This window comes from Erythrolamprus reginae, chromosome 2 (assembly GCF_031021105.1).
Source record: "Erythrolamprus reginae isolate rEryReg1 chromosome 2, rEryReg1.hap1, whole genome shotgun sequence".
Classification (NCBI taxonomy): Eukaryota; Metazoa; Chordata; class Lepidosauria; order Squamata; family Dipsadidae; genus Erythrolamprus; species Erythrolamprus reginae.
This window is the reverse complement of record NC_091951.1, coordinates 229,878,402-229,901,186: the sequence shown is the minus strand read 5'-3', so window position 1 is coordinate 229,901,186 and position 22,785 is coordinate 229,878,402. Positions and strand designations below refer to the sequence as shown.

Genomic DNA, 22,785 nt, shown 5'->3' with positions numbered 1-22,785 from the left:
GGCGCCGGCAGCGCCCCGCCCAGCTGGAGCTTCTCGCGGCACACCTGGCCATGTCTCGCAGCACACTACTGTGCCGCGGCACACCGGTTGGGAAACGCTGATCTAGTCTGCCCTTATACTATTTTCTGTATTTTATCTTAGGATGGATATATGTTTATCCCAGGCATGTTTAAATTCAGTTACTGTGGATTTATCTACCACGTCTGCTGGAAGTTTGTTCCAAGGATCTACTACTCTTTCAGTAAAATAATATTTTCTCATGTTGCTTTTGATCTTTCCCCCAACTAACTTCAGATTGTGTCCCCTTGTTCTTGTGTTCACTTTCCTATTAAAAACACTTCCCTCCTGGACCTTATTTAACCCTTTAATATATTTAAATGTTTCGATCATGTCCCCCCTTTTCCTTCTGTCCTCCAGACTATACAGATTGAGTTCATTAAGTCTTTCCTGATATGTTTTATGCTTAAGACCTTCCACCATTCTTGTAGCCCGTCTTTGGACCTGTTCAATTTTGTCAATATCTTTTTGTAGGTGAGGTCTCCAGAACTGAACACAGTATTCCAAATGGGGTCTCACCAGCGCTCTATACAGCGGGATCACAATCTCCCTCTTCCTGCTTGTTATACCTCTAGCTATGCAGCCAAGCATCCTACTTGTTTTCCCTACCGCCTGACTGCACTGCTCACCCATTTTAAGACTGTCAGAAATCACTACCCCTAAATCCTTTTCTTCTGAAGTATTTGCTAACACAGAACTGCCAATACAATACTCAGATTGAGGATTCCTTTTCCCCAAGTGCATTATTTTACATTTGGAAACATTAAACTGCAGTTTCCATTGCTTTGACCATTTATCTAGTAAAGCTAAATCATTTACCATATTACAGACGCCTCCAGGAATATCAACCCTATTGCACACTTTAGAGTCATCGGCAAATAGGCAAACCTTCCCTACCAAACCTTCCCCTATGTCACTCACAAACATATTAAAAGAATAGGACCCAGAACAGACCCTTGTGGCACACCGCTTGTAACCTGACTCTGCTCAGAATACTCACTGTTAACAATAACTCTCTGATGTCTACGCTTCAGCCAACTGCAAATCCATTGAACTATCCAGGGATTAAGTCCAATGTTCATTAATTTGTCTATCAGCTCTTTATGTGGAACTGTATCAAAGGCTTTGCTGAAGTCCAGGTAGGCAATATCCATGGCACCACCTTCATCCAACACCTTTGTGACATAGTCAAAGAAATCAATGAGATTAGTCTGACATGATTTGCCTTCAGTAAAGCCATGCTGATTTGGGTCCTATAAGTTTTTTTTTTTTGGTGCTGATTTATCCTCTTTTTGAGTAGAGTTTCCATCATTTTAACTACAATTGATGTCAAGCTAACTGGCCTGTAGTTACCAGCTTCTTCTCTACTGCCCTTCTTGTGGATAGGCACAACACTGGCCATTCTCCAATCCTCAGGAACTTCTCCTGTTAACAGGGATTGGTTAAACAAATCAGTCAGGGGGGTAGCAATGACAGATCTGAGTTCTTTAAGAACTCTGGGGTGGATGCCATCTGGACCCATTGCCTTATTTATCTTTAATAGTTCAAGTTCTTCTAAGACATCGGCTTCTAAGATCACTGGAGCTGAATCGGTACAGCTGGAAGCAATGGAAGGTGTCTTTTGAGAAAACTGAACAGAAGTAGCTATTGAAATGGTCAGCGAATTCCTTATTCCCATTAATGCATGTATTATTCCCGGTACTAAGCTTCGTGATGCCGCAGTTTTTCTTCTTCTTATCACTAATATATCTGAAGAAGGTTTTATCCCCCTTCTTTACAGATTTTGCAATTTCTTCCTCTTTTGAGGCTTTAGCAGCATATATTATCTGTTTCGCCTCCTTCTGTCTCATTTTATACACCTCTTTATCAGCTATACTTCCAGACTCTTTATACCTCCTATAGGCAGCCTTTTTTTCATTGACTATAGCCCTTACATCATTGCTAAACCATAGCGGTTTCTTCTTCCTTTTACCTTTAGTTATTTGTCTTACATACAGTCCAGTGGCTTTTAAGATGGCCTTTTTTAATACAGTCCACTGGGTTCTCGCTCCTGCCATTTTATCCCTCCCCTTTAATTCATTATCTAAATATTCCCCCATTGCATTAAAATTTGTTTTTCTGAAATCCAATACTTTGGTTGCATTATAGGATTGCTCACAATGAGTATTTACATCAAACCACAAACATAGATGGTCACTGCAACCTAAATTTTCTCCCACCTTGACCTCTGAAACCCAATTCCCATCAGCAACCCCCGAGCCCGGGTTGGGGGTTCGGCGGTTGCTGGAAAGCCCCTCCAGGCTGGTTGCGATCTTTTAAAACAGGCACGCCGCTTCTCCGCTGACTCCTGGCGAACTTCCCCGCTTTAGGAGTCAGCGGAGAAGCGGCGCGCCTGTTTTAAAAGATCGCAGCCGGCCTGGAGGGGCTTTCCAGCAACCCCCGAACCCCCAACCCGGGCTCGGGGGTTGCTGGAAAGCCCCTCCAGGCCGGCTGCGATCTTTTAAAACAGGCGCGCCACTTCTCCGCTGACTCCTACGAACTTCCCCGCTTTAGGAGTCAGCGGAGAAGCGGCGCGCCTGTTTTAAAAGATCGCAGCCGGTCTGGGGGGGCTTTCCAGCAACCCCCGAACCCGGGTTGGGGGCTCGGGGGTTGCTGGAAAGCCCCCCCAGACCGGCTGCGATCTTTTAAAACAGGCGCGCCGCTTCTCCGCTGACTCCTGGCGAACTTCCAGCTTCCAGCTCCTCCTCCTCCTCGCCGGGAAGCACCGGGCACCCCTCAGCCGACGTCTTTTCCCCTCAGCCCTCGGGCTTGCACGCATTAATCGCTTTTCCATTGTTTCCTGTGGGAAACAATGTTTCGACATACGAACTTTTCGACGTACGAGGTTCCTTCCGGAACCAATTAATTTCGTATGTCGGGGTTCCACTGTATTCTTACTTTTGCATGTAAGGGCACTGAGGATATTCCAGTCAACATCAGGCATCACCCATAACCACAATATCTCCCTTTACTGCCATTTGGGTAATTTCATCCACCATCTTGTTGTCATATTCCTCAGATTGCCCTGGAGGCCTATAGATCACCCCAATTCTAATGACAGAACCTTCTTTGTTTTGCATGCAAATCCAGAGAGTCTCCAGATCTTGACATGTATTTTGAATTAGTGTTGTTTTTAGACTTTCTTTAACATAAATGGCTACTCCACCTCCCCTTCTCTCTATTCTATCCTTCCTATACAGTGTATATCCTGGTATGGATAAGTGTACCTCACTTAGAACAACTTCCCCTTTGAACATCCCCTCATTCTCTGCCTGAGGGACCTTGCTAATATCTCCAACATCCTTACTATTTAAATCCGCAAGAACATTATAGGAATTCGATACAGAGAGACCAAAATTGCTATGTTTTTGCTCAACTGCACGCAATCTTCCTGAACCGACAGTTGTCCACACAGCCCTCCTCCTCGGGGGGCGCTGTGGAAGAGGAGGCTGCACACATGGCTGCATTACAGCATGTGGCTGGGACAATCTTTCCACTTCAGACTGCAAGCTACAAACTAAGGACTGCAATCTAGAGATCTCGCCATCTAACCTAGATGTCCTTATGCAAAGAGGGCAGTACCCCAAGTTCCACAAGGTACTACGGAAGACAACAGCCAAACAAGTGTTACACTGCACCAAGCCAGTCATCTTAACAGTGTATTGAAATACAAGTCCTCAGCAAGAAAATCCACAACTCCTATTTCTACCAAACTTTGCTGATTTTGGTTTATAGTTATATGCCACTACCTTCCTCTCTCCTTCTCTGTGATCTGAAAGTGCAAATTAAAATGGCTTTTTCCTGCCTTTTATCCTTCCCAGTCTAATGCTGCCCCAGCCTAATCTGATTGGTCTGTGCTTGAACACAAACTGCTAATATAATTGTCTCTTACAGCCAGTAGTATCTGCCCCTCCCCCTTGAATTCAAAAGATAAATCCAATATAAATATAAATATAAATCCAATAAATCTAATCTAATCTATTCTAATCTATATACCATATTGAGATATTTGGAAGAAAAGCAGAATATGAATTATAACTAGTACAGAAATCAATAATAACAACTATGAATACTTTGAAAAACAAACCCAGAACTTCTGGTGCATCCCAGATAATACATACTACACAAACATTTAGTGACAAGTTTCTTATCAGCTGCTTTCAACTAAAATTAGGGCTAAAAATGTTAAGGAATTACACCCTATGACTCACCCGGGTGGAGAATCCATTTGGGCCTCCAAATGTTATCTTGGCTTTCCTTACTGAGTCTGCTTTGAAGAATAAGATAATGATTGTGCATATCCATGTTCTAAATGAGCAGGCAAAAGTATTATTTGATGAAAGGCGTTCCTTTCCCCCCCCCCCTTTATCCAGGACTATAATGTTGCTTTTGGCAAAATTAAAGGCAGTTTTCTTCTTTGCCCTGTTCTATTTTACATAATACAGTAAAACTGACAATCCAAAAAACTGAGTCATAAAATGCAATTTGTGGGTGGGTTGCCATGCTGCAAGAATGTTGCACGAGGAAACCTGCTGGCAAGCTTAAGTAATCAGGTTTATAAGACCTGTTCTTGCACATTTACAGCAACTTTGGTTCCCTTTTATATTTCTTTTAGCTCCAGTTTGATTGGTGAAAAGTATTTTTACGATAGATTAGATTGTTGCTAAAATGTAGGCTCAGAAAATAACAATGTTCAGCATACACGAGTAAACATATTGTTATAAGTAAGCCTGTAAGTAAAAATTAGGATGCTTTTTAAAGGTAATAATAACCTATCCATGGGATGCAGCTTTGGCCCTAAAATAAAGGCAGGAGACCTCTAAATCTTTTGTGAATATAAGATGATACAGATCAATTGTATTTCAATTACCATATGAAGGATGGGCAGAAGAGGAATATTTTCAATAATTACATCATTGGAGAACACTAATCAAGTTTAAGATGTGTGGACCTCAGTTCCATGGTTGGCTGGGGAATTCTGGGAGTTACTGAGATTGAGAAAAAACTGATACAGATAGTCCTTGATTTACAACAGTTCATTTAGTGACTGTTCAAAGTTACAATGGCACTGAAAAAAGTGACTTATGACATTTTTCACACTTTATGACCATTGCAGCATCCCTATGGTTACATTTGAATGCTTTATAACTGATTGATATTTATGACGGTTGCAGTATCCCAAAGTCATGTGATCATCTTTTGCAAACTTTTGACAAGCAAAGTCAATAGGGGAAGCCAGATTCACTTAACAAGCGTGTTACTGCAATGATTCACTTAATAAATATGGCAAGAATAGTTGAAAAATTAGCTTTCCTCCATTTGAATACTGCCAGCAAAGAAGGGCACAGTAGCCAGTTCCCACTTGACTATTAATAAAGATTAAACAATTTAAGATGTATAATCCGTCTTTCTAACTACAGTTCTCATATGCTCTACTTGGAATATTTGGCTGTATTCAATTCGATGGGAGAGGCAGTTTTTGTTAGTATAAGCACAGTATCTTTAGGAGCTTCCTGGTTTTGTCTTTTTTGTCCTTGTTCTCTCCTGAACTCTTCAGTTTCTTTCTTCTTCTTTTTGGTTGGGCAAATTCTTCAAGCTTTAATCATAGTTGCCAAAAATGTGTTGCAGAACTTCCTGTACAATAGAGTATCAGGTGAAAAATACATGAGAGCTGCAACGGAATTCCTAAAATTGGATGAACGTTTACAGTATATCTAATAAAATATTGTCAATTGTCAAGCCAAAAAGATGGGTGTTCTAGGTAGGAAATAATATTTTTAAATTCATTGATACATTTGAAAATCTGCATTCTACAGCTAAATGTTTTGTCTTTTTGGTGACTTCAAGATAATTTTGGATACCTGGGGACTTCATTGAAAAGGCCCTGCAGGTTTTTTGGCACAATTTTAGAAGTGGTTTGCCATTGCCTGCTTCCTAGGTTTGAGAGAGCCTAAAGTCATCCAGCTGGATTTGTGTAAAGGCTAGAACTTACAATCTCCTGGTTTTTATTCTGATTCCTTTACAATTATACCAAACTGACTTCTCGAACTACCATTAAAGGTATGATATTCTGCCGGGAAACAGGTAGTCCTCATTCAATATACACTTACTCATTCAGGGACCAAAGTTACAACGGCAGTGAAGGTGGGATAATTATGGTGAGCTCTCTTAGTTGCAGCTCTCACAGCATACCCATTGTTAAATAAGAGGCTGGAGGCTGAGGAAGGTTAAAAGCTGTTTATTGGCAATCAGGAACAGTTGAAGTGACCAGCTCGCAGGTAGGAAGTGACTGCGAGCTACCGGCTAAAGCCGCACCTTATATACCTTGCTGGCGCGGGGAAACAGCCGTGAGTTCCTCTTTTTTAAACTTCCGCGGCAAGGTTTCCCTTGGCTGCGACTTAAGCCAATCAGCGGTTACCTTTATTTAAAAGTAAAGACATAACACCCATAATGCAATTGCCAATTGTGACTTTCTACAGGGAAGCCAACAGGAAGTCACAAATGGCCATCACGTGACTACAGGGTGCTGATTGTATGGGATTCCCCTAACAACAGCAATTGGGAGAGCCAGAACTGCAGTGTAAATCAGTTACAGTCATATGGTATCATATCTTATGACCATTTAGCGACTAAGGTCCCCATTCCAATTACTGTTGGTAAATGAGGACTACTTGTGCAGAAAACAGATTGCAGCAAAGTATTCTTTCCCCCCCCTGTATTTGGTTTGGCAGGGCTGAGTTGTATAGTGTTGATCTTCAGGATTTAGTGACCGCAGTCAAGACAATATATTTCCGGATGTTTCACCTGATTGGCATCTTCAGGTGTACCATGGTCTACTAAAGCAGTGGTTCCCAACCTTTCCAACTTTGTGGACCGATGGAGGAGGGAGGGGATGATTCTGCGTGAGCGGTAGGCATGTACACACTGCCCCATTTGCACAAATCATATGCATGCGCACCCGCTACTCACACAAATGGAGGTTCTTGTGTGCAGATGTTTGCCCCGCTCACACAGGTGAAGCTATGCACAGGATCACCTACCACTTCTGCGGCCTGGTTCCGAATGGTTGGGGACCCCTGTGCTAAAACAAATAACAGACAATGGAGCAGGTAATACAAGGATTGGCTGGTCTTCTGTCAGGTGACCTGATTTTTAATTGATCTTTAGCCAAGCAGGTGTCCAATTGATGGAGGTCAGCAAGATTGGGTTTCTGATTGGTTCTTTGTGACCAATCCTGATCAGTAATGTTTGGAATGCTGATTCCTCATTGGTTCTTTTTTTTTTTTGTATTGGGTTCTGGTTTTCTGTATCTCTATGTTGCCATCTGGTGGTTGTGATAAACCTGATTTCTATATTATGATAATCCTACCATCATGCAGCATAAGTTTTAATATTTTTAAATTTTTTATTCATCCAGGTCCTATATTTTGGGAAGAAAAAGAAGAGACTTAAAAGCCAGAAAAGATCAAAAAAGTCAATTCTCCAAAATGTCGTATAGACAAGGTTTAGAGAAATACCGAGATCTAGATGAAGATCAGATCCTTGGAGCACTGACAGAAGATGAAATTAAGTTGCTAGAAGATGAGTTGCTAGAACTCGATCCAGATGTAAGTGCTTTAAAGAATAGGATTTTTTAAAAAAAGGAATCATTGGGGGGGGTTTGTAGTGACTTTTAATAATGATTAAATAACTTCCAGTTTTGAAGAGCAGATAGCGGGAGCAAAGAATAAAACAAAGAAATGCAGGTAGTAATGATGTGTATACTGTAGATCAATGATTTTCAACCTTTTTTGAGCTGCGGCACATTTTTTACATATACAAAATCATGGGGCACATTGAGCGGGGGGTGGGGTAGGGGGCTAAAGAAAAGTTTGGACAAAAAAATTCTCTCTCTCTCTCTCTCTTCCTCCCTTTCACTCTATTTCTCTCCCTCTTTCTCTCTCTTTCTTCCTTCCTCTCTCTCTCCATCCCTCTTTCTTTCTCTCTTCCTTCCTTCCTCTTTTTTGCTCTCTTTCTATCCCTCCTTCCCTGCCTCTCTTGCTTTCTTTCTATCTCTCTTTTGCTTGCTTTCTCTCTTCCTTCCTTCCTCTCTTTTTTCCTCTCTTTCTATCTCTCCCTCCTTTCCTGCCTCTCTTGCTTTCTTTCTCTCTCTTGCTTTCTTTCTCTCTGTTTCTCTCTCTCTTGCTTGCTTTCTCTCTCTCTTGCTTTCTTTCTCTCTCTTTCTCTCTCTCTTGCTTTCTTTCTCTCTCTTGCTTTCTTTCTCTCTCTTTCTCTCTCTCTTGCTTTCTTTCTCTCTCTCTTGCTTTCTTTCTCTCTTTTGCTTTCTTTCTCTCTCTCTCTTTCTCTCTCTTGCTGAGCTTTGCGGCACACCTGACCATGTCTCGCGGCACACTAGTGTGCCACGGCACACTGGTTGAAAAACACTGCTGATAATCCTTGGTTAACAATCACTCACTCAGTAGCCATACACTAAAGAGAGTGATGCTTATGATCAGTCCTTGAAGTTCCAGCTACCCCAGCACCCACCTGATCATGTGATTACCATCCAGGAGTCTTAGAAACCATCTCACACTTAACAATGGTTGCAGCATCCTGTGCTCATGTGATTGCAATTTGTGACCCTCCCTGCTGGCAAGAAGCAAATCACTCCTGTAAGTTTTCTCCTGAGGAGTCCTGCTATGGTGTATGAGATCCTGGGGAATCTCATTTTCCTTAGTGTAGGCAGCCACTTGGAGCACTCCGCTTCGCCCTCACTTTGTACTCGCATAAAGCTGCAGGATCCCTCTGTCCAGCTGCACTAGTGCTACAGCAGCCACCTGCATGCCTTCCCATACTCCACAGCCGCACATGCCAGCCATGCTCATGCCACAGTAATACATTATTAGAGAACAAAGAGAGGTGAATCTAATTCAGCGTGAGCTAGAGCCAATACTGTATTAAGGACTACCACATGGCAGGAAGTATGGTAAAGCTTGGCAGGAAGTATGGTAAAGGCAAAAAAGTCCCTTTTTTGCCTTTATTGCATTTGCAGATAGACCAATTTTGGCCCTATTTCAAGTGGTCCTATTTCTTCTGGGGAAGTGTGGTTGGAGACTCGTTTACAAGGGCATTGTAAGGAATATCTCCGGGACCGCCTTCTGCCACACAAATCCCAGCGACCAGTTAGGTCCCACAGAGTTGGCCTTCTCCGGGTCCCGTCGACTAAACAATATCGTCTGGCGGGCCCCAGGGGAAGAGCCTTCTCTGTGGCGGCCCCGACCCTCTGGAACCAACTCCCCCCAGAGATTAGAATTGCCCCCACCCACCTTGCCTTTCGTAAACTCCTTAAAACCCACCTCTGCCACCAGGCATGGAGGAATTGAGACATCTCCCCCAGGCCTATATAGTTTATGCATGGTATGTTTGTGTGCATTTGTTATACATTGTTTTTATCATTGCTGTAAGCCGCCCCGAGTCTACGGAGAGGGGCAGCATACAAATCTAATAAATAATAATAATAATAATATACTAGGCAGCTAATGGATAAAGTCACTCAGGTCCATTCCAAGCTGGACCAACCTTGATGCAGGTCCATGGAGTTTACTGAAGTTTACTTTTGCTTGATTTTCTGAGCTGAATTTGATCTTACTGGTCAGTGCTGGGAGCTTGGCCATCTTTGTGTTAGATCCTGGTTAGCCAAGGCTTCTCAGGGGATGTGTGGTTGGGTCTGGGCAATGAGAGAGTTTAAAGAATGGTGGTCTGTTTCCGTGGTAGGATTCAATTTTTTTTACTAACGGTTCTGTGGGAGTAGCTTGGTGGGCATAGCAGGGGAAGGATACTGTAAAATCTCCATTCCCTCCCTGCTCTGGGGGGAAGGTTACTGCAAAATCCCCATTTTCTCAGCTTAGATTCGAGAAGCAGGAAATAGATGGGGGTGGAGCCAGTCAGAGCTGGTATTTACCAGTTCTCTGAACTCAGTGATGGGCTACCAAAATTTTTACTACCACACTGTGGGCGTGGCTTATGCATTTTGTTTCAACATCTTTCAGTGCAAATTGGGTGCTCTGGGGTAGAGGTCCAAATTTTGCTACCGGAACTGCGTTCCTGACCTTTCCCGTAGGAGCCCATCACTGTCTGAACTACTCAAAATTTCCAGTTTTCCAAAACTGGTCAGAACCTGCTGAATCCCACCTCTGATCTGTTTCTTCCTCAAGTTGTCATCAGTAGACCCAATGCAGCAACTTCAGAGAGTCTTGGAGAAAACAGATGATCTATTCTCCTTTTAGTCAGGTTTCAGGTCCATGTATAGAACCAAAAGAACATTAAGTGCACTTCGGGATGACCATTGAAGGGAAGAGGGTGGCAATTATGTACCTATTCTTATTTTAGTGATATTGAAAAAAAACATCTGTTTGTGGCTTTCAGTATCACTGATCGTGATATCCTTCGGGACTGGTTTCAAAGGTTAGGAATTAGGGGTATGATTTTTGTTGTGGTTGGCTCTGGGCCAGCTCCCGCTACAAGGACTGTGGGGGTTGATGTGGAAGAATTCTCGTATTATCAGAGGTCGCTTTTACTGCCAACAGCTTCCGATAATGAAGCCTCTGTGCCAAGGGACGCTTCTGGGAGTGAAGCAGCATGGATGAGGAGGTAATTACAGGCAGCCCATTAGCTAATTACCCCATTAGTGAATCATCATGGTCAATAGAATCAGAAGTGGAAGGATTCATAGATGCTCGCAGGGGCAGGTTTGTGAAAAGGAAAGAACTGGGCAAGAATTATAGGAAATAAGGGAGAACACCTGTGGCTGGGACAATTAAGCTAATGGGGCTGCTGATAAATTGCCAGCATTGTTGCCTCTTAGCGTGGGAATTTATCCGTTTGGAGAGAGAGAGAGAACTGTATTTTACATCAGGATTTTACCAGGACTCTGAACTGTTTCAGGATTTTACCAGGACTCTGAACTGTTTCAGGATTTTACCAGGACTCTTGGACTAATTCACAGTTAAGTTTGGTTAAGTTTGGTGGCTGTGACATGTTCACAGTTGCCTTTATCTGTTTTGCTTTTGTTTTGGTATATCACAGCCTTCAAAGTTTGTGGTTTGTGGGAGAGCACTTTGGCTGATAAAAGTGCGTTTGGACCCTATTTTTTCTTTGTGATAAACTGCCTTTGTTTACTTTATAAAAGAGTGTGTGTTTGACTTTCCACTTCAGACTTAATTGGGGCTTGTAACGTGAGGCCCGGCATAACAGATTTTATACTGGTTTTCTTCTACCTTCTTTCTAAGTTGCAATCACCATTGATGAGGGAGCAGGGTTCAACCCATATCTTATTTTAGGGGGTATCCCCAGGGCTCACAATCTCTCCACTCTCTTTATCCTCTAGATCAGTGATGGCAAACTTTTTTCCCTTGGTTGCCAAAAGTGCATGCACACACACTATCACACATGCGTGAGTGCCCACACCCATAAGTCCATGCCTGGGGAGGGCGAAAACAGCTTTCCCCACCCCCTGGAGGCTCTTTGGAGGTCGGAAACGGCCTGTTCCCCAACTTCTGGTGGGCCCACTAGGCTCGTGTTTTGCCCTCCGCAGGCTCCAAAGGCTTCCCTGGAACCGGGAGAGGATAAAAACACCCCCCATCCCCCCGGAGGCTCTCTAGAAGCCAAAAACATCCTCCCAGAGCCTCTGTGTGAGCCAAAAATCAGCTGGCCGGCACACACATGCACATTGGAGCTCAGCTAGGGCAACGGTTTGTGTGACAGCAGATATGGCTCCATGTGCTACCTGTGGTACCCATGCCATAGGTTCACCCTCACTGCTCTAGATGAACCCTCTGTTGAGGTCATTCAATGACACAGGGTGAGGTGGTGCCATGAATATGCTCAGTATTTTATCTCCAGACGAACCAAGTGATTGTTATAGAAGTTCTGTTTTGATATCTGGAGACTCTGGGAAAGAATGCTCAACCCTAACAAGACTGAGGATTTTAAGGTCTCCTGGACTGTTGATTCCAGTCTTTAATTCTGGAATGAGGGGTAGTTGTACTTTCCCAAATGCAAACAGTGAAGAATCTTCCTAAATTCACAGCTGCTGTTTTGAGAATTAGGCAGCAATGGAGGCCAGAAAGGCGTATTCACAACTTTGTGTTGAGTGCCAATTATGTCCCTTCCTGGGTCAACTGATACTGTCCATGATCACTCATGCTTAGTCATCTCTTGAGCAGATTAATATGCTCTTCATGGGGCTTCAAGATGCCATACACATTACTTAAATTAATAAATGGGATTCTTCTGGAAGAGCATCCAGAAACTGCAATTGGTCCAAAATATAGTGGTACAAGTGATTATGGATGCATATAAGTTGCACTGGCTCCAAATATTCCTCTGGCTGTAATTTCAGTAATTCGTTAGAAAATGCCACACTGTTATGAGTTTTATTTTTTATATTGTCTATTTTACATTTTGTATTTAATTTGCTTTTCTTCAAGTTAGTGTTGACACATGAAGACTGCCTGGACTTGCCCCTGCAGTTTTGTTGGCAAGGTTTTTCAGAAGTAATTTGTCATTGCTTCCTTCCTATGGTAGAGAGAGAGGAATTGGTCCAAAGTCACCGAGTTGGCTTCATACTTAAGGCAGGAATAGAATTTCCAGTTTGCCAGTTATACCCTGATGCCTTAACCATTACACCAAAATGGCTCTAGAATTGTAAACTACCAAGAATCATGTAAAAATGAAATGCACATCTAGATAAATGAATAAATTCAAGCTGCTGGTGGTTTTCCTAAAAACAGGCATGGGCCTGAGTGTCAGCCTCAGAAGGTACAATTGTTAGCTTTGCAGGGTAGTTCAGACAGAAGTACCATCTCTATCTTTTTTAGGAGGTTTCATAAACAAAATCTTACAAGACTGAGAGTACTTCTTCCATTCCTCACTTTTACTCACCTGATAACCGAGTCTACGGAGAGGGGCGGCATACAAATCTAATAAATAATAATAATAAATAATAATAAATAGCTAGGTAAGGTTAACGAAGTTTCTTCAGAGATGCTTTCACCCCTCTCCTCCTTTGGACACAACATTTTGTTTCTCAAACTGCTATTTTAGGCTGCAGCTCTCCCAAGGTCATGGAGCTTGAATGTTTTTTTCTCCTTTCTCCAAAATATAGAATGCAATATTACCTGCAGGAATGAGACAGAAAGATCAGACCAAGAAAACACCCACAGGCCCTTTTAATAGAGATGTTCTTCTGGCACATTTGGAGAAGCAGGCAAATGACACCAAAGACAGAGACGATCTGGTTCCTTTCACGGGAGAAAAAAGAGGTAGGAGATGAACTGACACCATTCTGCAGATGCCTTTCGCCAACTAGAGTACAGGTTGTACTGTGCTTCTCATACTGATAAACTTAAAAACATTCTTAAAAGGTAAAGGTTTCTCTTGCACATATGTGCTAGTCATTCCCAACTCAAAGGGGATCTCCGTTTCAAAGCCAAAGAGCCAGCGCTCTCCAAAGATGTCTTTAAGGTGATGTGGCCAGCATGACTAAGTGCCCAAGGTGCACGCAATGCTGTTACCTTCCCACCCAAGGTGGTCCCTATTTTTCTATTTGCATTTTACATACTTCCAAACTGCTGTAAGGTTGGACAAGTAACAGGAGCTCACTCTATTACATGGCACTAGGGATTCAAACTGCTGAACTGCAGAACTTTCATTTTAAAAAATATATTCTTAGATACATTCCAAAACCAGAATGGGACAACTCACCCAGGCCAACTTGGTGTAGTCAACTCACTCCTGCCAATTCACCATGGTCAATTTGCCGTAGCCAACTTGTCATGGGACAATTCAACAATTTTATTTAATCCTTTAAAATATTTTGTTTTCATTTTTGTCATTCATGTTTCATTTTGTCCTTCATTTTTCACCTTTTCTTTAATTATTCTTCCCACTATGTCTCCAATATTATGTAATTTTTATTCCATGGCAAATTGGCCGTGGTGAATTGTCATCTGGTGAGTTGAACACTATGTGTTAGCTGTGGTGAGTTGTCATAAGAGCCAGGGTGGCGCAGCAGGTAGAGTGCTGTATTGCAGGCAACTGTAGATCTGAAGGTCAGCGGTTCAAATCTCATCACCGGCTCAAGGTTGACTCAGCCTTCCATCCTTCCGAGGTGGTTAAAATGAGGATCTGGATTATGGGGGCAATATGCTGGCTTTGTTTAAAAAAGTGCTATTGCTAACATGTTGTAAGCCACCCTGAGTCTAAGGAGAAGGGCGGCATAAATATTGAATAAATAAAATTAAAATTAAAAATATTCCCCCAGAAGCAACTCCCATAGCAGTTTAAATTGTATTTGATGTTCATATTGTCTTTTGCTTTAAAATAAAATCTACTTCAAGGAATAGAGTTGTGGTTGTATGATTGTGAGGCTAAAAGCAAAGCCTTCTTCTATAACTCCGGCCTTCTATTCCTCTACCCTCATGAGAAAAGGAGCAGTTGCTTCAGTGTGAGCCTAAATTTAGTCTTGCTCCACCAACAAGCTGGACTGCCTGGTCCTTGTCCTTTGTTTCGTGCCATTTCATAGGAAGCAGGAACAAAAATAGCTCCAGTGTCACATTCCACGCCTAGAGCAGCACTCCCCCCCCCATTTGACTGCACTATTTCATTTTTAAAAGGAACTCTTTCCTTATGTTTCTTCTACTGCCTTGTTTTCTTGCTTTCCATTCAAAAAAAATAAAAATTAAAAAATTAAATATAATATAAAAAAATATAAAGAAGAAATTTGGTTTTCTGTTGAAAGGGCCAAGCTTGAATGAGCACATCCCGCAATGAATGAGATTTTGGAGAAAGGCCTGGGATATTGCTGAAGGTGCCAGGCCCCCGAAGGCATGCTCTGACTCCATGTCATTGCTATTTTAAAACGAATACAGTGATACCTCATCTTACAAACCCCTCGTCATACAAACTTTTCGAGATACAAACCTGGGGTTTAAGATTTTTTTGCCTCTTCTTACAAACTATTTTCACCTTACAAGCCCACCGCTGCTGCTGGGATGCCCCGCCTCTGGACTTCCGTTGCCAGCGAAGCACCTGTTTTTGCGCTGCTGGGATTCCCCTGAGGCTCCCCTCCATGGGAAACCCCACCTCCGGACTTCCATGTTCCATGTTTTTGTGATGCTGCAACGGAAGTCTGGAGGTGGGGTTTCCCAGCAAGGGGAGCCTCAGTGAAATCGCAGCATCGCAAAAACACAGGTCCACAGGTGGGGTTTCGAGGACTTCAGTGTTTTTGCAATGCTGCGATTTCACTGATGCTCCCTTCGCTGGGAAACCCCATCTCCGGACTTCCGTTGCCAGCGAAGCGCTCATTTTTGCAATGCTGGGATTCCCATGCTGGGATTCCCCTGCAGCATCGCAAAAACACGGAAGTCCATAGGTGAGGTTTCCCATGGAGGGGAGCCTCAGTGGAATCCCAGCAGCGCAAAGATGGGCGCTTCGGCTGGCAAAAGGGGTGAATTTTGGGCTTGCACACATTAATCGCTTTTCCATTGATTCCTATGGGAAACATTGTTTCATCTTACAAACTTTTCACCTTAAGAACCTCATTCCAGAACCAATTAAGTTTGTAAGACAAGGTATCACTGTACTAGTCAAAATTAGGCAGCCTTAGAAGTACCCTGTTTCCCCAAGAATAAGACAAACCCTGATAATAAGTCTACGGAGTCTACGGAGAGGGGCGGCATACAAATCTAATTAATAATAATAATAATAATAATAATAATAATAATAATAATAATAATAATAATAATAATCCCATTGAGGTTTTGAGTGCATGGCAATAAGGCCAAGCGCTTATTTCAGAGTTAAAAAAAATAAATAAGACAGGCTCTTATTTTCAGGGAAATAGAGTAGGAAGATAAAAATGATTTTGCATTAACATAAACTACTTTAAGTGTGAGGTTAGTAATCACACTGTGAATTGTGAAACCTGATACAAATAACACACACACACACACACACACACAGTAAGGCCTTTATTTAGTGTCCTATGACTGTCACGCAGTGTTGTATCTATGATTTGTGGTGATTGTATTTTAAGTTTATGATTATCACTAGTTGCTTGTATGTACATTCAGAGCTTATGCACCAGATACAAATGCCTTGTGTATGTCCAATCACACTTAGCCAATAAAGAATTCTATTCTATTCTATTTTCTTATGAATTATTGGTAGATAGGAAGGATGATTTTAACTGGGAAGGGGAGATTTTAACTTCCTTTTTTCATATCACAAATTTTCATTGCTAATTCCTTTCCCCCTTTCTTTTAGAGTTAGGAACTATGAAAGAACCACCTCAGGTGGGAGAGTGAAATGTATTGGTTTGTTTGTTTATATCCCGCCTTCATTTGCTTTGCAAATACAGTGGTCCCCCGAGTTTCGCGATCTCGATCATTGCGAAACGCTATATCGCGATTTTTCAACCCGGAAGTAAAAACACCATCTGCGCATGCGCGCCCTTTTTTCTATGGCCACGCATGCGTAGATGGCGCCGGGCAGATCAGCTGCTGGGTGGCTTCCCTGGGTCTTCCCCCTCTTGCTGGCGGGAGGGTTAGGGTTAGGGTCAGCGGCATCAGCGAGGAGTTTGCATGGGCGGCGGGGAAACCCCAGCGCCGCTTCCCAGCTGAGTCCTGAAGCCAAACGCGGAAGTTCGCTTCAGGACTCAGCTGGGAAGTGGCGCGAGCGAACGGCTTGGGCGGGCGAAGGGCGGGCGCGCGGGCAGGCAGGCGGCGGACAAGCGGTGGGCGGACAAGCGGCGGGCGCGGCAGCAGCAAGGAGTTTGCGTGGGCGGCGGGGAAACCCCAATCTTTGGCTCCTCGCTGCTGCGGCGGAAGTAAAAACACCATCTGCGCATGCGCAGATGGTGTTTTTACTTCCGCACCGCTACTTCGCGAAAAACCGATCATCGCGAGGGGTCCTGGAACGGAACCCTCGCGATAATCGGGGGACCACTGTAATTCAAAGTGGTGAACATATTGAACACACCTCCTCCTCCCTATTATTCCCACCAACAACAACCCTAGAGAAAGACTGACCCTCACAAAGTTACCCAAATGGCTTTTATGGGTGAGGCAGAACTAGAATTCACAGTCTCCCGGTTTCTAAACCTGGTGTTTTAACCATTAGACTAAAATGCATCTAATTCCCATCCTGGTGTAATGGAGGTTAAGCTGTTACCATTTCATGTATTTCTAGGGAAAATCTGGGTCCCCAAGCAGAAAGCTATTGATCCAGTTTTGGAAAGTGTAACTCTGGAACCAGAACTGGAGGAAGCCCTGGCAAACGCTTCCGATGCAGAACTCTGCGACATTGCGGGTAAGACGCGAGACTGAATGTGTTGGCTTTTTTGTTGTTGTTGCAATTATTGTCATTCTAAAAGGCTTTGGGTTCTCGCCTTTAAGATGTTTTTTTTTTAATTGGCATTTTTAAATTTTAAAAAACCCTTGATTTTAAAAAGTCTTAGGAGAATGTGTGCATGTGAGCATCATAAGACGAAAGGGAGTAAAGTAAACCTATTTTACTATGGTTATACAGTATATACTTAATTGAAAACAGACATAACTATCTTGAAATATGAGGGATGCTCAGTTGGTATCTTTTCCTTTTCTGGGCCTGTATTCAATTTCATAGGAGGATAGAGAAATCATTGTATAAGTTCGCAAGAAAGGTTACTTACGTAGCACAGGGCATTGATTGCCTCTCTTCTCCAATAGCACAGAATTATCTTCTCTTTGCCAGAGAAAGGAGTTGTTTTTTTAAAACGTAGGAATGTATTTGTGTGAAAATCCCATTTTAAGTTAACAGGATTGATTTAGTGACTTAGAAGTGAGGGATAGCTATAATTTTTAATCTGTTCTTTCATCAAACCACACAAAATGGGACTTTCGGGGTCCTATCCTTGGCCACGCCTCCTTCTCCTCCAAGCTCCTGCCTCCGCCCATTTAACTCTAGCTTTCCTCCTCAGTTGGTTCTCTCCTAGCCATTTGCCCTGGCCAATGGGCCTCTCCCCACAAATCCTTTGGCCCGGCCCATTCGTCGAAACACTGTTTGGCCCGGGCCTTTGGCCACACGGGACAGTTAGCTGCCAGCCAATCAGATGCAGGCAGAAGTCAGGATGTTGCAGGGGAGGGAGGTAGCGTGAGATTGCTGATTGCAGGAGCTGTGGGGCTATGGTGGGGAGCGCAGGAGGAGAACAATTGTGGCTCAGCTTCTGGGATGTGGGGAGAAGCAGCCCAACTGCAGGATTAGATGTAGGGTACTGGGGAGCAGCCCAACTGCAGGACTCGCAGGCAGAAGTCTTCTTACCAGCAGTTAACACAATATTGAGTGCTTGTTGTCCTCAATGAATGCAGTATACAGTATTTTATTGGCTTCACACATCAGTGTTGGGGTAGTGGTTTGAGTTACATGGAATGATGGAGACTAGACTGAAGACCAAAAGGGAATAAGTTTATTTATTTTATTTATTATTTATTTATTTATTTATTTGTTTGTTTGTTTGTCACACAAATATAGTATTGTATTGTAGTATGTTTAACATAATATAAGGATAAAGTAGAGATAGAAAAGATAAAAACACATTAGGACAGGAACGGTAGGCACAAAGGTGCACTTATGCACGCCCCTTACAGACCTCTTAGAAAAGGGGAGAGGTAATGTAATGTAATGTTGAAGATTTTGGGATTGGGGGAAGAAAGAACAGCGTCCGGTAGTGAATTCCAGGCGTTGACCACTCTGTTACTGAAATCGTATTTTCTGCAGTCTAGTTTGGAGCGATTTACATTTAGTTTGTATCTATTGCATGCTCTTGTGTTGTTGTTGTTGATAAAGGTGAAGTAGTTGCCAACAGGGAGTACATTGTGATGTATGATTTTATGAACAACAGTTAAATCAGTTTGGAGGCGTAGCTGTAAATTTTCTAAACATAGTAATTGAAGTCTGGAGGAGTAAGGTAATTTTTTGCGTGAGGAGTGGAGGACTCTTCTTGTGAAGTATTTCTGGACTCCTTCAATTGTATTAATGTCTGTTATGCAGTGAGGATTCGGTACAGGTGAGCTGTATTCAAGAATTGGTCTGACAAAAACTCAAAAACTTCCCTAGGAACCTCAATTTGTATATCTTATCAAGAAATATCTGCAACTTTGAGGGTGGGGAGATTTATTTACTTAAATAAATAAATCTGTCCCCCTTTGCAGATGAGAGAAAGTAATCAAATAAAGTAATTTCTCCAAAGGACCTGAGGGCAGGGCAAGAAGGATGGGAAATAATCAAGGAGGGAAGCAACAAAGGAGAAATTTCCTGACAGCTGGAACAAATTATCCAGTGGAATAGTTTGCCTCCAGTTTGCATATCTTATCAAGATATGCAGACAAAATGGGAACTTTGGAGGGGGGGGGGGGAAAGAGATAAAACAGTCTCCCTTTGCAGATGAAGGAAACAATCAAATAAACTAATATTCTGCTTCCCCCCCTACACCTGATCCTGTAGTTGGGCTCTTCCCTCCCCATCTCTCCATCATAATTGGCTCATTACAAATAGAAGGTTCCTTGTGCAGTTTACAAGCTTCTGTAATTACCCCAGGCTAGACTTGAAGTTGTTAAAGCATATACCCCCTTGATCTTGTTTAGCTATGTGGAGTTTAACACTTAGCTATTCCAGTATTTGAAAACTATTTTAACTTAGCTATGAAATCACTAGAAGTCAAGGCTATGAAAAAGACATCAAAACCAAAACACCACAGCAAGGGATCAGCAATGGAAACAACACATTTTAGATTGATATAGTTTTCTGCCCTAATTTGTTGAATAAGCCACAGTTGGTTGGTTCACGCAACATGGTGAGTCATAAACAATGGCTTGGCTCACACAGCACACCAACAAATCCAAAGGTGCTGCATTGTGGCCCCCTACAATATGTGAAATCACACTATAAAATGATATACGGTAAGTGGCTTTTATTTGAAAGAAAGTCTAATAAAGGCTTTCTCTGTGTGTATTATTATTGTTTTCATCCTCTTTGTAATTACCAGATTTGCATTTCTTCTTTCTGTAACTGCAATGGGACAGCACAGTAAGCAGCTGAAGGCTGCATTTTTCCCTTAGACTTTCCATGGTTGACTTCTCCAGATTCCTTAGAGGTCAGTAAGGGGCGAGCATAAGTGCACTAGTGTGCCTTCCGTCCCCTGTCCAATTGTCTCTCCTATATTTTATATATCTTTTCTCCCATTCATATATCCTTCCTCTACTCTTCATTGATGTATTCTATTCTCATATCTCTTCTTCTATCCCTTCCCTGATATTTACTACTACACGTTTTTATTCTCCTTAACTTTCAATTGGACAAAATAAATAAATAAATAAATAAATAAAATAAAATAAATAAAGTCTCAATTACTTAATTTGCAAATACAAATATTTGGCTTAGCCCTTTGCTGGCAGTACAATAGAATAATGGCAAAACAAGCTGGTTATTTCCGTCCTTCTTCTTTCAACTTTTCCTACCCTTCTGCACACAAGGTTTTGCTAGGCTTGCCAAGATAGTCCTTTGAAAAAGCTTGGAAAGCAATTGAGGATAGTTTATGTGTTTGGTCAGCCAAGCCCATTTCAGAAAAAGAGAAAAATATATAGTGGTTTCTTACTTCCCCCCTCCAACAAAGGGTTCATTGTCTGCTGTAAGCCATTTGTAATCTGGATAGTCTGGCTGGGAAAGAGCTAGGAATATTACAGAGTGTAAGGCAGGCGTAGGCAAAGTTGGCTCTTCTATGACATGGACTTCAACTCCCAGAATGATTTGCATGATTGGCTCAGGAATTCTGGGAGTTGAAGTCCACAAGTCATAGAAGAGCCATTTTTGCCAAACCCCTGGTGTAAAGCAATGTTTCTCAACTATGTCAACTCTGACATACTGTTTGTGGACTTAAACTCTCAGATTTCCCCAGCCAACATCAGTGAGAAACACTGGTGTAAGGTAAGTATTTTTTCTGAAGATTGGCTGGTTTTTTTAAAGCTGATAACTGGAATGGGGGAAAAAAGTATGATCCATTTAATGCTTTCCCATCTTGCTAGCATAGTAAATTAATTTCACAGAAATGTGAAGTCGGACAAGGATTTGAAAAGCTGTGAAGAAAGTTAGTAAAGCAGGAAATCATTGAACTTTCTCTAAGAAGGAAAGAAAAGGACAGACAACTGAGGATTATTTTACTGGGGGAAACCTATAGACCTTTTCAAATATGGAAAATAATATGGGCAGAATTTTTATATGAGTAAAGCATACTGTACTGAAGCTTCCTTCTTGTTAGAGCAAATTTGGTGTTAAAATACAATAAATCCTTGATTTTAGTGGCTTTGTACGCAGTGAACATTTTTTGTCATATTTTGACTTAATCTTGACTCTGTCCCTTAAATTGACAGCTTCAAATTATAACATGCTTACTTTATCAATTTACGTAAGTGAGAAAAATCAAAGCAAATGACGGAAATTTGGATTTAATGGACAACATTTGTCCAGTGCAGTCAATCCAAATGTTTATATTTTGATGCGCTGTAATCCAAGGATCAACTCTTCTCTTCCTCTCTGTGATGTCATGTGGAGAGAGAAGTATAAGAACCAGCATGTATCTCTTTGTTAGATTCATATTTTGCCTTTTCTCCTGGGATTTGGGGCTACCTTTTTCACCATTTCATCTCACCTGAGCTTGGCTTTATTCTCCAAAAATGTGACTTAACCCTCATCTCTCTGATTTTACTAAAAAACAACCCTCCACTCCCTTTATTCAGCTCAAGTTCCCTGAAGCAACCCCATTCCTGCCTTAACTGTGTCTGTTTTTTCCAGCCTGCTGCCTCTTCCCTCTCATATTTCCATGACATCATCCATCTCAGCAGAAGTTGCAGAAGGACTGTAAGAGAACCATGCTGGTGACCTCATAGTCCTGCTTTACGAATGCAAGACTGCATTAGGCCTGCCGCTTTCCAAAACATTTTTGCTGCTTTATCGTTTTATTCTTTTTTGCACAAACTGGATTGTGAATTGGAATTTCCACCAAAGGCTTACTCATTGGTTTCCACATTCCCTTCATCACGTGCAGACTGGCAAAGGGGAATATTCTTACTCCCTAGGCGCTCATGAATAAAGATCTACCAAGAATCCAACTTGTGTTAAAATAGCAAATTGGGTATGCAACTAATGAATGCACCCCAAGCTTAAGCCAAGATGGGATATTTACTAATGAGTAGTTCTGCATATCTGTAAAGAGCGACAACTGATTGTTCTACCCAAAGACAGTATAGATCAGTGGTTCACAACCTTTCTAATGCCGCAACCCCTTAACAGAGTTCCACATGTTGTGGTGAACCCCAACCATAAGTCCAGCGCCAATTCTCCCAACAGAGCTTTAAGCTGATTGGCAGGAAGGTCAGAGGGAAACCCCCACTGTAAACACCTGATTGGTCAGATTGTAAAAATATGTTCCAAGACACCAGAAAGAAGTTTTAGTTCCTAACACCATGGGAAAATTGTATTTTCCCATGGACTTAATTGTATTTTCCCATGGACTTAAGCGACCCCTGTGAAACAGTCGTTCAACCCCCTAAAGGGTCCCGACCCCCAGGTTGAGAACCACTGGTATAGATTTTTCTCTGCCCTTTTCAAAAACAAATA

At 42.2% G+C, this 22,785-nt stretch overlaps 1 protein-coding gene across 6 annotated transcripts in view; it reads left to right on the top strand.

The window, feature by feature from the left end:
* Nucleotides 1-22,785, top strand: part of TMOD1 (tropomodulin 1) — a 40,406-nt gene that overhangs the window by 3,585 nt on the left and 14,036 nt on the right. For 3 of the 6 annotated variants that reach the window (XR_011558271.1, XM_070742232.1, XM_070742234.1), the window contains exons 2-4: nt 7,514-7,703; nt 13,241-13,397; nt 17,326-17,445. Coding sequence is in view for 4 of the 6 variants with exons in the window: in XM_070742232.1 (XP_070598333.1) it covers nt 7,584-7,703; nt 13,241-13,397; nt 17,326-17,445 (397 nt within the window). In the remaining 2 variants the exon portion in view is untranslated. The remainder of the gene's footprint in view (nt 1-7,513; nt 7,704-13,240; nt 13,398-17,325; nt 17,446-22,785) is intronic. The other 3 variants (XR_011558270.1, XM_070742231.1, XM_070742233.1) reach the window with 1 other exon arrangement.